This window comes from Pan paniscus, chromosome 12 (assembly GCF_029289425.2).
Source record: "Pan paniscus chromosome 12, NHGRI_mPanPan1-v2.0_pri, whole genome shotgun sequence".
In the NCBI taxonomy this organism is placed as follows: domain Eukaryota; kingdom Metazoa; phylum Chordata; class Mammalia; order Primates; family Hominidae; genus Pan; species Pan paniscus.
In genome coordinates, this window is record NC_073261.2 from 89663581 (window position 1) to 89678171 (window position 14591).

Below are 14591 nucleotides of genomic sequence, written 5' to 3' on the forward strand. Positions count from 1 at the left end.
TGACCTTTGTCCCCGCCCCCATAGCATACACTCAATATTTGTTGACAATGCGTAGACAACAGACTCATTGGAAGAGGTGCCAGTTATCCTCAAATTTATAATGCCTATAACTAGGGTGACCATATCATTTATTTTCCTAACTGAGACAGGTTTGTGAGTGAAAGAGGACACCAAAATAATTAAAATTATATTACTTTTGGAAATATTTACTTATTGATGACAAATTGGTTTTTATATTAAGGCCCCTATAAAATAACTAGATTCAAAAACCATTTTCCAAAATAAAATATTTCTTTAAAAAATCCAAATAACTTGTATGTGTACATGGAAGCAATGTTGAAAAACTCCTTTATGGGGTTTGTCTTCACATGCAAAGATGTAGGCGGAATAATCGTTCTTAGTCCTTCTTTAAGTTTTTAAAATTAGCTTTTTTTTTTTTTTTTTTTGACGGAGTCTCAAACTCACTCTGCTCACTCTGTCACCCAGGTCACCCAGGCTGGAGTGCAGTGGCACCATCTCGGCTCATGCAACCTCCACCTCCCAGATTCAAGCGATTCTCCTTCCTCAGCCTTTCAAGCAGCTGAGACTACAGACATGCACCACCATGCCCAGCTAATTTTGTATTTTGAGTAGAGACGGGGTTTCACTATGTTGGTCAGGCTGCTCTTGAACTCCTGATCTCCTGTGATCCACCTGTCTTGGCCTCCCAAAGTGCTGGGATTACAGGCATGAGCCACCATGCCCAGCCTAAATTAGCTTCTTAGCTGAGTCTGGCATGAATAGAGTGTCACCAGTACCTTTCTGAAGAATTTCCTTTAAAAAAAACCCAGATTTATATTTTGAAGTTTTTGGACAAAATTGTAATTGCATTCAAAGTAAATTTTATGGCAAATAAATCTGAAATTGTTGACACCTTTAATTGTTTCTTCTCTGTGGACCACAATATTTTCAATTGACAATATACTCTCTCTTCAGCTATTAAGAAATATGGTAAGCTCAGTATAAATTCTGCTGACTGAATGATATCCTCGATTCTAATTTTTTATGTAAATATTTTGTCCCAAATATTGACACAATTACTGTTTCTGTTCCCACTCAGAGTAGTATTCTTCACAATATATTTTTATAAAACATAACCTATCAACTAAGTCATCTCTATTTATAATTCTTTTGGACATTTCCCAATTACACATATATTTCACATGCTGATAGGTGAGTCTTTGGAGAAGCTGGAAGTAAAAAGTGAAGTGCAACCAAACTCATCCCAGCTTATTTTAATGCAGCTAGCAATAATATTTGGTTAACAAATGAGAAATCCAAGAGAAATGCTCAACTGGATGGACCCAGGGCAGCAGGTAAAAATGGGGCCTCTTTGAGGAAATGTAACACTAACTCCTCAAGGGTAGCTCAGTGCTTCTAGATCACGGCAGCAGATACAAATCACCAGAGAGCTCTTAAAACGTGCCAATGTTCAAGCTCCAATCCCAGGGACTCAGATTTCACTGGTACTGCGGTGGAGCCTGGGAACCAGCACTGTAGTCTCCTAAGTGAGTCTAATGCACAGCCTACTACACCACTTTTGGTTTTGGAGACAGAGTCTCACTCTGTCGCCCAGGCTGGAGTGCAGTGGCACAATCTCAGCTCACTGCAACCTTTACCTACTGGGTTCAAGCAATTCTTGTGTCTCAGCCTCCCGAGTAGCTGGGACTACAGGTTGGTGCCACCATGCTAATTTTTGTATTTTTAGTAGAGACGAGGTTTCACCATGTTGGCCAGGCTGTTCTCGAACTCCTCACCTCAGGCGATCCATCTGCCTCAGCCTCTGAAAGTGCTGGGATTACAAACGTGAGCCCCCGCGCCAGGTCTACTGCCCCACTTTTAAGCAAGATCAGCTTGGTCCTCAAGAGCCGGCTGCTCCTAAAGCATCATGTGGCAAGTATTCATCAACTCAGACAACAGCGAGGGAGGCACATCAGGAGAAGCAACACCACTGTACATTGTCTCTGCACCTCTGCAGGTGTGTTGTTACCTTAGGCCAGTTGTGAGCCCAGAGAAGGTGCTCTGGGAACTGAGGAGAGCAAATGGTGGCCCTGCCACGAACCTTGTGTACACAAGACACAGTCAGAAACATTGCATGTCATCCTTCTAAACATTTAATTCAGCAATTCCTACATTGTCATGACAAAAATGAAACTTGCTGAGGGTTACAGAGTTCTAATCAGAAATAACAACTTAAAAATCTCACAAAAGCTCTACGTAAGCCTGTCGTAAGGGCTGCACTGTATTCCCAACATTTATTTTGAAAACAATTGTCAAAATGTAAAATCTCCAGCACCCTCAACATGATGTAGCCTTTTGGCTCATTCTATACGTTTGTGATCATCTTTGTAACTCCAAGTTTTGGAATATGAAAAAGCATGATGGCAAAGAATAATAACAAGACGTTTGTTTCTCCATGCCCTGCCCAAGACTTGATGCACCGTGCGTGCCCCATTAAGCGCTGGGGTGGTCCAACACGTCAGTCAGTAAAGCAGCACTTGCTGGTGCTCTGCCTGCTCTGAATTCAGTTCCGAGGCTGTGAGTTGAACTCTGTACAAATGTTCTGGATGATCCTGGGGACATACTGGTAGAGGTTGTCAAACTCGTCCACAAAGAAGGAGTGGTCTCTGGCGGGGTGAGTGGCAATGACTTCTAGCTCCTCTTGGGCAGCCCAGGCAACGCCTATCGCATAGGTGATCACTCCTGTGGGGACAAAGGTTAGATGAACAAATGTCCCCAAGTAAAGGTGCTGCTAAAGAATCTCTCTCTTCTTGTGGCCCTGTTGGCACAGCCAAATCCAAAATCAGAAATATGCCCAAACAAAACAAAACCAAAAATACCCTACAGGCCTCTAGGTTTCCAGAATAAAGACTAAGTATGGCCATTCATTCATTCACTCAATAAATGCCTTTGAGCATACACTCTATGCCAACAGTAACAACGTTTATATAATTGTTATCTCAGGAGTTTATAGTATTTTAGGAAAAAATGAACAAAATGGAGTAAATAACATGGTAAGAATTTCATGTTTGGGAATAGAAGAGGGGAAGATATTTTGGGACAAGTGAAACTTTTGGGGCCATGCAGATCAGGATACATGACACATGCCTGCTCTACCAGTGGGAAGAGCCAAGCCAAATCTGAGAGAGCCTTAAATGCCATCAAAAGCTGGTTCAAGATCTTTTAAACTAAAACGGTGGAATGGAATCACTTTAGGCTTGAGGGTGACTTTACAAACCATTGAATCCAACCTCATTTCCAGTGCAGGAACCCTTGCCAAAGGTGCCAGAGAGATGGTCCCCAGCATCTGTTTCAACATTGTGATGAAGAAAGGCTTCCAAGATAAAGAAGGGGGTGTCCAACACTGTTGGGTGCTACAGGGCAGTCATGTAAGATGAACATGAAAAAGTGCTCAATGGGTTTTTGTTTGTTTGTTTGAGACAGAATCTCACTCTGTCACCCAGACTAGAGTGCAATGGTGTGATCTCCACTCACTGCAACCTCCGCTTCCCAGGTTCAAGAGATTTTTGTGCCTCAGCCTCCCGAGTAGCTAGGATTACGGCATGTGCTACTGCACCTGGCTAATTTTTGTACTTTTAGTAGAGACAGGGTTTCACCATGTTAGCCAGGCTGGTCTCGAACTCCTGACCTCAAGTGATCCTCCTGCCTCGGCCTCCCAAAGTGCTGGGATTACAGGCATGAGCCACCGCGCCTGGCCTCATTGGATTTTTAAAAAAGCAAAAACAGGCTGGGTGCGGTGGCGTATGCCTGTAATCCCAGCACTTTGGGAGGCTGAGGTGGGTGGATCACGAGGTCACAAAAAATCCTATATATATATATTTTTTTTTGCAAAAAATTAGCCAGGGGTGGTGGCACATGCCTGTAGTCCCAGCTACTCGGGAGGCTGAGACAGGAGAATCACTTGAACCTCAGAGGCATAAGGTTGCAGTGAGCCGAGATGGCACTGCTGCACTCCAGCCTGGGTGACAGAGCGAGACTCCATCTCAAAAAAAAAAAAAAAAAAAAAAGAAGAAGAAAAAACAAAACCAAGACACTGGTAGTTTCGTGAGAACAGTTTCAGGGAAGAAGATGCCGAAGAAACCAAATGAACTACTGTGAGTTGAGACTGAAAAAGAAGTGAGCATGTGGGGTCAGCATCTCCTTTCCTGAAGTCTGGCTGTGAAAGGGAGTCAGTAGGTGGTAACTGGAGCAGAACATGGAGTCACAGAGAATGTTTTATTTATAGGGAGGGAGGAACTTGAGCATGTCTAGGTGCAAATGGGAAGGAGTAAAATAAGACTGCAGGTGTTGGATTGCAGTGGGGAGAAGATGACCCAGGGAGGAGAGGACGGGATTCAGAGACAAGGCATCCATTCTTAGTGGGAAAACTGGGAGACTGCCTGGGGTGGTGGGTCTTGATTTGGGTTGTGGGCAGCTGGTCAGCAGGTCCTTGACCTTACTCTACAATAGCCTATTCTCGCGCCACCTTCAGGCTGGTCTGAGTAGGGTAAGCAAAATGGCCATGAAACAGAGGGCAGAGCCTGGATGTAGCCTTCCTGCCCTGGCACCTCCCCCCGAGTCCCCCACAGTGTTGTCACTATTTCTAGCATCTTCTGGGTGCCTGGGAGAGCCGTGCATACCTCACGTGGCTCTGACCTAAGCTGCTTTTTGATTGTGGCCCATTAAATTGCATTTAAGCTGCCAGTCCCCTTTCTCCCTCCTCCAGTTTCTTTTCTCGGAATATTGTCTAGATTGGAAGGAGCCAGCTTTGGGCTTTAAAGTGCTGCCAGGTGTCAGTGAGAGCAGCTTTGCTGCAGAGCTGGGTTTAGACAGTCTAAGCCCTCCTTCCCGCTCAAAGATGGAGAGGTTGCCCTTAAAAAACTACGCAAACAGTATTAGAAATTTAGCTCTCCGGGCCGGGCGTGGTGGCTCACACCTGTAATCCCAGCACTTTGGGAGGCTGAGGTGGGTGGATCACCTGAGGTTAGGAGTTCAAGACCAGCCTAGCCAACATGGTGAAACCCCGTCTCCACTAAAAATACAAAAAAAATTAGCTGGGTGTGGTGGCAGGTTCCTGTAATTCCAGCTACTCGGGAGACTGAGGCAGGAGAATCGCTTGAACCCAGGAGGTGGAGGTTGCAATGAGCCAAGATTGTGCCATTGCACTTCAGCCTGGGCAACCAGAGCGAAACTCCATCTCAAAAGAAAAAAAAAAAAGAAAGAAAGAAAAAAAAGAAAAGAAATTTAGTTTTCCAGATCCCAAGTCCACTCTTGTTGTAGAGAATCTCCTACTGGCAATTCTAACAGATGGTCACCCAGCCTTGACTTGGATACTCCCAGGAACACAATGCTCATTACATTTGCAGACAAATCTCAGTGTTAAGCTGAGTAAGAATCTGCCTCCAGGTAATTTGCATATTTTGGTCCTAGTTCATTAAGGCTGCGCTGACAGCACCTCAGCCATTTCCCTCAGTCTTCATTTTTTCTGATGAGTAGGCCAAGGATACCCTCTGGTTGAGGCCCAAAAGACATACATCTAGAAAAATAAGTGATGATGCAGCTGAGCACAAACTGGGGACAGATGTTAGGAGAAAGCAGGAGAGCCTTGGGCTTGCCGTCAAAGCTGGCCCATCTGGCTCTGCCCATTCAATCTAGGAGTTTGGGCCAGTTGCTTCTGAGCCTTAATCCGTCTTCACTCTGCTGATATGAGCCTGGTGGACCTTGTGATTGTTGGCATGCAGGCCATCAGCCATCCCACCATTATGAGGGTGCCCTACAGGCTCCATAAACGGTAAGTCACCAGGAAGACTCTGCCTGAACCCCGTCTCCGGCTACTTTGGATTCTAGAAACCAGCATTGTTGATTCATTAAGGCTTGTTTTAGGAAGAAATGAAAGTAGCTTTCAACCATTCAGAAAATCCTGCCAAATAACTGAAATTAAATGTAGGCACAGAAGCCAGGTGCAGTGGCTCATGCCTGTGATCCCAGCACTTTGGGAAGCTGAGGTAGGTGGATGGCTATAGGTCAGGAGTTCAAGAAAAGCCTGGCCAACGTGGTGAAATTCCGTCTCTACCAAAAATACAAAAATTAGCTGGGCGTGGTGGTGTGTGCCTGTAATCCCAGCTACTTGGGAGGCTGAGCCAGAAGAATCGCTTGAATCCGGGAGGCAGAGGTTGCAGTGAGTAGAGATCGTGCTACTGCACTCCAGTCTGGGTGACAGAGCAAGACACTGCCTCAGGAAAAAAAAAAAAAATTTAGGCACTGAAGAAGAAATAACAACCACAGCACTGAGTGAGTTGTGTATATTCACATTTGTCTACAGGGCATTGGTGTTCATTGACTACTTGGTTTACTTTTATTAGTAGTAGTAGTATTATTATCACTTGGGGTTTTCTCCAGGCTGTTTATGTTCTTGATAACTTATGACACTTTTTGGATCAGTGATTATACATAAATTCTGCAATAAAGGCATAAATGTGGCTGATTTTCTAAACATTTACAGACATATTTTGCTCATTTTTCATATTTTAAAATTTTGTTGCCCTCTTAGAAATTTTTATGTGGACATAGCTCTTTGAACATTTTATTTTTTTGAGACGGAGTTTTGCTCTTGTTGCCCAGGCTGGAGTGCAATGGTGCGATCTCGGCTCACCAGCAAACTCCACCTCTGGGGTTCAAGCAATTCTCCTGCCTCAGCCTCCTGAGTAGCTGGGATTACAGGTGTGTGCCTCCTTGCCTGGCCAATTTTGTATTTTTAGTAGCGACGGGGTTTCTGCATGTTGATCAGGCTAGTCTCGAACTCCCAACCTCAGGTGATCCGCCCGCCTCAGCCTCCCAAAGTGCTGGGATTACAGGCGTGAGCCATTGTGCCTGGCCCTTTTTTTTTTTTTTTTTTTTTTTTTTTTGAGACAGGATCTTGCTCTGTTGCCCAGGCTGGAGTGTGGTGGTGCAATCATAGATCACTGCAGCCTCCAACCCCAGGGCTCAAGTAATCCTCCCACCTCAGCCTGCCGAGTAGCTGGGATAATAGGCGTGCACCACCATGCCTGGTCTCTTTAAATATTTTGAATCGAAATTCCTTTCAGGTTTCCCTGAAGCCCCACGAATCTGGTTAACAGTTGCTTACAGAAAAAGTACTTGTCTTTAAAAACATTATTTTTCCTTAAAAGGTACCAATACATGGCTAGGCATGGTGACTCACTACTGTAATTCTGGCACTTTGGGAGGCCAAGGCAGGAGGATCACCTGTCAGGAGTTCGAGACCATCATGACCAACATGGCGAAATCCCATCTCTACTAAAAATACAAAAATTAGCCGGGTGTGGTGGCACATGCCTGTAATCCCAGCTACTTGGGAGGCTGAGGCAGGAGAATTGCTTCAACCTGGGAGGCAGAGGTTGCAGTGATTGGAGATGGCACCGTTGCACTACAGCCTGGACGACTGAGTGAGATTCTGTCTCAAAATAAATAAATAAAGAAAGAAAAGTTACTAACACAATTTGGTGGTCTAAGTACCAGTACAATTTGACATATTCAATAGAGATGGAGGTTTGGTGTTTTTAATAGAGGTAAAGTGATGAGTCAAATTCCGTTTTAATGTATCATGCTCTTGTGGGAAATGCCTCAGGGTGCAGGATGTAAAGGAAAGGGTTAATGCGCCCAGTCATCCACAGGCCATGGGTTTGTAATGACACTTAGGAGACCACCTTGCTGCCCCATCCTTGTTCCTTCTCCCTACTCAGAGGGGCTTGCAGTGTTTCTACCCCTAATGCCCTCCCTGCGGCTTTGAACATTTTTATTAAGTCGCAGAAAAAACCAATGCATAAAAAGACAATAACTTCCTTGTCCCACTGGCCCACCAAGCCCCAGAAAGCAGCCTCAGCACCAGGCTGCTTGGCCAGCCCAGCTTACCCTTCAGATGGGCAGCCATGGCTGGGATCCGGACGTCGTCGTAGGACCTCCCGTCGGTGATGAGGATCATTAACTTCCTCTTGTTGGGCTTGGACTTCTTGAAGAGCTGCTCCAGGGCGAAGTTGATGGCAGCCCCCGTGCTGGTGCCACCACTCCAGTAGCCCACCCTCTTGATGGCGTTGAGGATGTCAGGCTTGCTGCTGTACTTGTCGAACCCAAACTCCAGCCGCTGTTCGTAGGTGTACTGCACGGCCCCGATGCGCGTGTCCGTGTCGGAAATCTCAAACTCTTTGGTAAGGTTGGTCACAAACTGGAGGACGGTGCGGAAGTTGCCCGTCCCCACACTGCTGGAGCCGTCGATGACGAAGCCAATGTCAGCCGAGTTCAAGCAGGTCTTGCTGCAGGCCAGGCGGTCAGTGTCGCAGACCCGCTTCACCAGAGGCTGTAGGGTCTTGTGGAGGCCAAACCAGCTCTGCACGTGGAGCGAGTAGAAGCCGTTTGTTCTGCACACGGCCTAGAAGACAGAGGGGAGGGACCCACGCCACGTCAGGGTCAAATCCTCCAGTGTCACCATTAGGCTTGATCCCCCAGGCAGGTGAAGAAGCAAGCAGGCCCTTGTTTTCTGCACTAGCCCTCCTACCGTGTTCTTCCATCTCGGTTCACCCAGCAGCCACTCACTGAGGCGAAGCCCCCGGGTTATCGCTGGACTCAGTCCTACTCCCTCAGCTGAGTCCCTGCCTGCGTTAGTGGAAAGCTGTCTGCTAAGCAAATTCATAGGGAGATATTAAATCTCTGGTGTCAGCTTCACATTTATGCTTCTCCAGGCTCCTCCTTTGTACTGGCAGCCAGCCATAAGATTGGCATTCGTGGGTACCATGGCATGAGAGGACTAAAGAAAGCTTTTATTCCAGTTGGGAAAAGAGATGACATACACAAGAAATCGCTATGGAAATGTCTCCAGAGCAGCCCTGTTCCAGGCGGGAAGGGATCCCACAGTTGCTGAATGACCACATGTTAGGGGTCCCATCAGATGCTCTTGGAATGATTCTCTCATTAAATCCCCACACTCACCCTACAAGGTGGAATCATAACCCCCTGCCACAAAGGAACAAACCAAGCTATGAGGGGACTTCCCTGAGTCCCTGAGATTGGAACACAAATCAATTCACCTTCAGAACCAGACAACTCTGCCTCCAGGCAAATGAATATTTATTTACCAGTGCCTAAGCTTATTCCAGAAAAAAATAAGGCAGCTGCAAATACACCTTAAGCAAACTGATTGTTGCGCTCCCGGAAGCGGCTGGTATAATGTTCCCAAGGCGTGGTGTTTCTTCCTTACCCCTGCCTCTGGGTCACAGAAAGAGTCAGACCAGACAACTACCCTTGTATAATTAAAAGATTATTTTAGAACAAGAGATGGCTTCAAACTTTCCTGGAAAATATTTTTCAAAAATTGATTTGTAAAAACCTAAATGGAGTTCACAAAACTTTCCATGGAGCTCATGACATGTGAGGTAAGTGCTGAGCTTGAGCTGAATTCTGGCCAACAGATGGAGGGAGGGATTTCCACCAGGCAGTGAAGTCACAGCAGGAGACAGAGGCGGAGCTGGGTGTGGATGGGAGACCAGCTGACCGGAACACAGGGCTGTGGGGGGTCATAATAGATGGGCCAGGAGAGTAGGTTGGGACTGCACCCCAGAAGGCCTTGAGAGCAATGGGTAGCAATGAAGGATTTGGAGCAAGGACCCCACAGGACTGAGGGAACCCATCAGAAATGTGAGTTGGGCTTCATTGTGAAATCTAAACTAGCCTGGGGAGCACCAGGAGGGAGAAGGGCCAGATGGAGGGTACCAGCTTGAACTGGGGAGGGGGCGTCAGGCGAGGGAAAGAGGAGGGAGAGGGATCTGTGATGTGGGAGCTGATGAGGAGTTCTGGGGAGACACTGCTCTCTGGGATGGGTGTGTGGTCATTCATGTAAAGTCCAGAGGAGGAAACAGTTCAGCGGGAAGGATGATGAACTTGGCTTGTTACAGGTGGGATTTAAGGTTCTGATAGAACATCAGGTGGAGAAAAGTCAGTCAGCTGAAAATGGATGGCTACAGAGCTCAAGAGATGAAGGTAGGGCCGGGCGCAGTGGCCCAAGCCTGTAATCCCAGCACTTTGGGAGGCTGAAGCGGGAGGATCAAGAGGTCAGGAGATCGAGACCATCCTGGCTAACATGGTGAAACCCCATCTCTACTAAAAATAAAAAAATAAAATAAAATAAAAAAACTAGCTGGGCGTGGTGGTGTGTGCCTGTAGTCCCAGCTATTTGGGAGGCTGAGGCAGGAGAATTGCTTGAAGCTGGGAGGCGGAGACTGCAGTGAGCCGAGATCGCGCCACTGCATTCCAGCCTGGGCGACAGAGTGAGACTCCGTCTGAAAAAAAAAAAAAAAGAGATAAAGGCGGAAGCAGTGACCCTGGGAGGGATCCTGCAGGAGAGGGCCTCTTAAACAGGAGGCTGTAGACCTGGGGAGGTCAACATTGAGGGTAGAAAAAAGGCAAGAGGCAGTGAAATAAGAGCCATACAGCATCCTGGAAGTCCAGGGAGAAGGGCATTTCAAGGAGCAGGAAGTGGTCATCAGTTTGATGTGGTGCAGGAGGTTGAGCCCTGCTGGCTGTAGACACATAGAATATTAAAGCTGGAAGGGCCTCAAAGACAAACCTGTCCAAGGCTCGCTTTCTATTTTAAAGCTGGAGCCTTTTCTTTGGAGGAAGGTTTATGTGGTGTTCCACTGTACAAAGGGAACAGCTTTGGTGTAGTGAGTGAGGGAGGCCTTGCTCCACATCTCCTGCTGGGCATCTCCACAGAACCCAGGAGGAGCATCTGAAAACGCGATCTCACTGCTGTGGTTCAGTGCCTCCTTTCTCTGGTTTATCAGGTTGATGAATCGGCAATGTGTGTATACAGGAGAAAGTGTGTGTGTGTGTGCGTGTGTGTGTGTGTGTGTGTGAGAGAGAGAGAGAGAGAGAGAGAGAGAGTATGTTCGCTTGCATGCATGTGTGAAGGCTCCTGGGGCTGCCTGGGTGAGACCCCCCTGGGGCTGTGGAAGGAGCAAGGGAGAACCTAGCTGAGAATTCGAGTACACTGCTCCTCCACAGCTGCTGGTGGGTGTGGGGTTTTGCTTTGAGAGGGTAATTGCAGGTTTCGGATTGACCAGTCCCTCCCTGGAGGCCTTACTGCCTAGAAATGAGCTTCATGCACATTTAAAGGCATGGGAAAACCACTGCAACGGCGTTACAATTTTTCAGAGTGCAGAAAATCCTGATGTTGGGTAGGTCTCCGGGCAGTCATCTACCTTGTTTGCAAAGTTGGGCTCCACCACATACTGCTTCTCATTTTCAGCAGCACCTTCAATGGTGATGAAGAAAATGTTGATTCCTGACTCTCTCGCAAGTCTTGAAGCCTCCTCCACTTTGTCCGTGGGCCAGCCATCCACCAACACTACCACCACATTGGGAGCGCCGCTTCTGTTTCCATTGGCTTTGGAAAAGAAGTTCTTGGTCACAAAGGAGATGGCCCGACCTGGAAGAAAAAGAAAATTCATGCTTGGAGTGATCCTGCTGATTATAAATACAGGAAGAGATCACAGCAGCACAAAGAGGTCCAGAAAAACACACTCATTCCCTCCCTAGTTTTTTTTTTTTTTTTTCCTTTGAGACAGGGTCTTGCTCTGTTGCCCAGGCTGGAATGAAGTGGTTTGATCACAGATCACTACAGCCTCAACCTCCCGAGTTTAATCAACCCTCCCACCTCAGCCTCCTGAGTAGAAGGGACTACAGGCGTGTGCCACTGTACCTGGTTAATTTTGTGTTTTTTTTGTAGAGACGAGGTTTTGCCATGCTGCCTAGGCTGGTCTCAAACTCATGGGCTCAAGTGATCCACCCACCTTAGCCTGCCAAAGTGCTGAGATTACAGGCATGAGCCACTGCACCCGGCCTGTTTCTTTTTTAAAATCACTTCAACTATTTTTATGTGTACAATTCAGTGGCATTAAGTACATTCACAATGTGCAGCCGTTACCACTGTCCATTTTGGTTTCATTTCAAGCCTTCAACTTCTAATTGTCTCCGCTTTGAAGAAAGTTTTAGGGACAGCAAGCAGGTGAGAAAGACTTTTTTTTTTTTCCCTGAGACAGATTCTCACTCTGTTGCCAGGCTGGAGTGCAGTGGCACAATCTCGACTCACTGCAACCTCCACCTCCCAGGTTCAAGTGATTCTCCTGCCTCAGCCTGCCAAGTAGCTGGGACTACAGGCATGCACCACCACACCCAGCTAATTTTTGTATTTTTAGTAGAGATGGGGTTTCACCATGTTGGCCAGGATGGTCTCGATCTCTTGATCTTGTGATCTGCCCGCCTCAGCCTCCCAAAGTGCTGGGATTACAGGTTTGAACCACCGTGCCCGGCCAAAGACTTTCATGCGAACAAAAGTGCCCCTTTTCTGCTGGACCCACACTAAGCCCCTAAGCCAGCCCCATGTTGTTTCCAAGAGTGTAGGGTGGGAGGAGTTGACCTGGAGTGACAGTAGCCTCTTCTTGGCCCCCTGCAGCCTGGGGTGAGCCTGAGGCTCCTGCTGGCTGTACAGAGCTGTGTTCTGGGGTCAGGAGTGTTTTTCCTCCAGTTCCAGGCCAAGGGCACAGGTCTGGTTGGGCAGAGAAGAGTTGCACCCACTGGGAACTGACAGACTGTGTTCTAGCCCTGGCTGTGCTACCTGCTAGCTGTGTGGCCCTGAGTAGGTCACCCTACATCTCTGGGCCTAGCTTTCCATAACAGCAATCTACTTCAGCTGAGTGCAGCAGCCATGAAGTGCTACAAAGCCTCCTGCCATGACTTTTCCAAGTGCATATTTCACACTGAGAAGGGCTTCAGGAAATTTTCAGAGTCAACTAGACAATGACCAATTGTCTCAGTTTGCCAGGACTTTCCCAGTTTTAGTACTGAAAGCCCCAGGTTCTTCTGGGAAAACTGGGATGACTGTTCACCCTAGAGTCAGCATGGCTGTATAGAGTAGGCAGAGCTCTTAACCTGGGCTCTGTGAACCCCAGGGCACTTGAAATTATACACAGTATTTTGTGTATATAAGTATCTGTCTGGATAGAAGGGCCATAGCTTTCACGGAATTCTCAAAGGAGTCCTCAATCTCCATAAAAGTTAAGAAGCACCTTCTTTAGACTTTAGGATTAGTAGTATTATACTCAATGCATTTCTGATTTTGGCCAGCATCCTGTCTCCACTAGCTGGTATTATCTTACCTGTCAAATGAAACATCAAATGGTTACATATACAGATGCTGCAGAAATGTCTTGGAAAACCCATGTGATCTGGCTGCACAGAACCCAGTTGCTAAGGAAAAACCTTGGCTGCTAAGAATTGCTTTTATAGCCAATGGACAATTTTTCCCAAAGCACAAAGCACCCGGAAGTCCTCTCTGGCCTAATATTAGGCACCTATAGGGCAGAGCACAAGATGCCATGAGAAGATCCCCTCAACCCCACCTAACCTTATACCTGGAGGCCATGGTGTATAGTGCTCAACACACATTCCATCCACCTTCCAGTGGGTCTTGAAAATAGAGGCTGGAAATCAGAAAACTACATTTTCCAGACTCCCTTGCAGCTAGGGATTTAGCTTTGTTTTAGTTCCATGAATTGATGCACTTACATGAGATTTAGAAGATAAAAGTGAGGCAGAGGCTGTACTTTTGTTTATATTTCTGCTGACAAATATCTTTAGTATCTGACTTCTCTGGGATACTGTCCGCAGAGGTGCTTGGGGTTGGTTGCTAGCTGCAGTGGTTTGGGGCGGCAGGGTGTGGAGATCCATGTTGTGGGTGTGAATGGCACAGGGAGGGCGTGGTTCTGGAGCTGGCAGCTCTAGAAGAAGCTTCCTGATCTCCTGATCATGCTGGCTTCCTGGACAAAGCAGGTTTCTGAAGAGGTTGCCATGGCAAAATTCAGAAAGTGATTTCCTAATCTTGGAAGAAGGAGCAGCTCCCTTGGAGGTCCTACTTCTGCAGGAAGCCTTCAGACATCATCTCTTAAAGCTCAGCCTACAGTCTGCTTCTTCAGTTCTTACAGTGATTCTCCAAACTACTTAATAGCCTGAAATAAATCCCTTTCTGTTGGAATCAGTTGAATGGATTCTGTCCTCAGAACCCAAATTCTGGACAATACAGAGGCAAAGTCAGAACATGTCATCCACTGAAAAACGTATGCTGATTGGATTGAGACCCATCGCTAACCTCGCCAAGGAACGAGAGTGCCTTCTGACGTTTGTCTCCACTGGGATTTTACTAATGTAAGCATTAAGTTATAAACAAACCAGAAATCAACTCTGTCATGTGTGTGATGAAGGTAATACTGCTTTGGGGGCATGGAGAGTGACTTGGCTAGTGTTTATTTAGCATTGTTCAAAGGTGAAAAGCTCTGTATGTGTTAGATACTAATGTTCTGGTCACTACAGAGACATACACTGAAGTGGGAAGGGAAATCATTAATCAGATTTACTGTAACTCTGAGGATGCTCCCTCAAAGACAGCTCAATTCCCTGCATGTACTCTAAGCCAAGCAACTGTGGCTCATGTCTCCATTTCTTTGGAT

At 46.7% G+C, this 14591-nt stretch overlaps 1 protein-coding gene across 9 annotated transcripts in view; it reads right to left on the reverse strand.

Moving 5' to 3' along the window:
* Positions 1 to 2130: 2130 nt before the first annotated feature.
* Positions 2131 to 14591, reverse strand: part of VIT (vitrin) — a 114779-nt gene continuing 102318 nt past the window's right edge. For all 9 annotated transcript variants that reach the window (XM_063594635.1, XM_063594634.1, XM_063594633.1 and 6 more), the window contains 3 exons: positions 11289 to 11515; positions 7951 to 8464; positions 2131 to 2742 (listed from right to left, as the gene is read on the reverse strand). In XM_063594635.1, the coding sequence (XP_063450705.1) occupies positions 2564 to 2742; positions 7951 to 8464; positions 11289 to 11515 (920 nt within the window). In that variant the 3' untranslated portion in view covers positions 2131 to 2563. The remainder of the gene's footprint in view (positions 2743 to 7950; positions 8465 to 11288; positions 11516 to 14591) is intronic.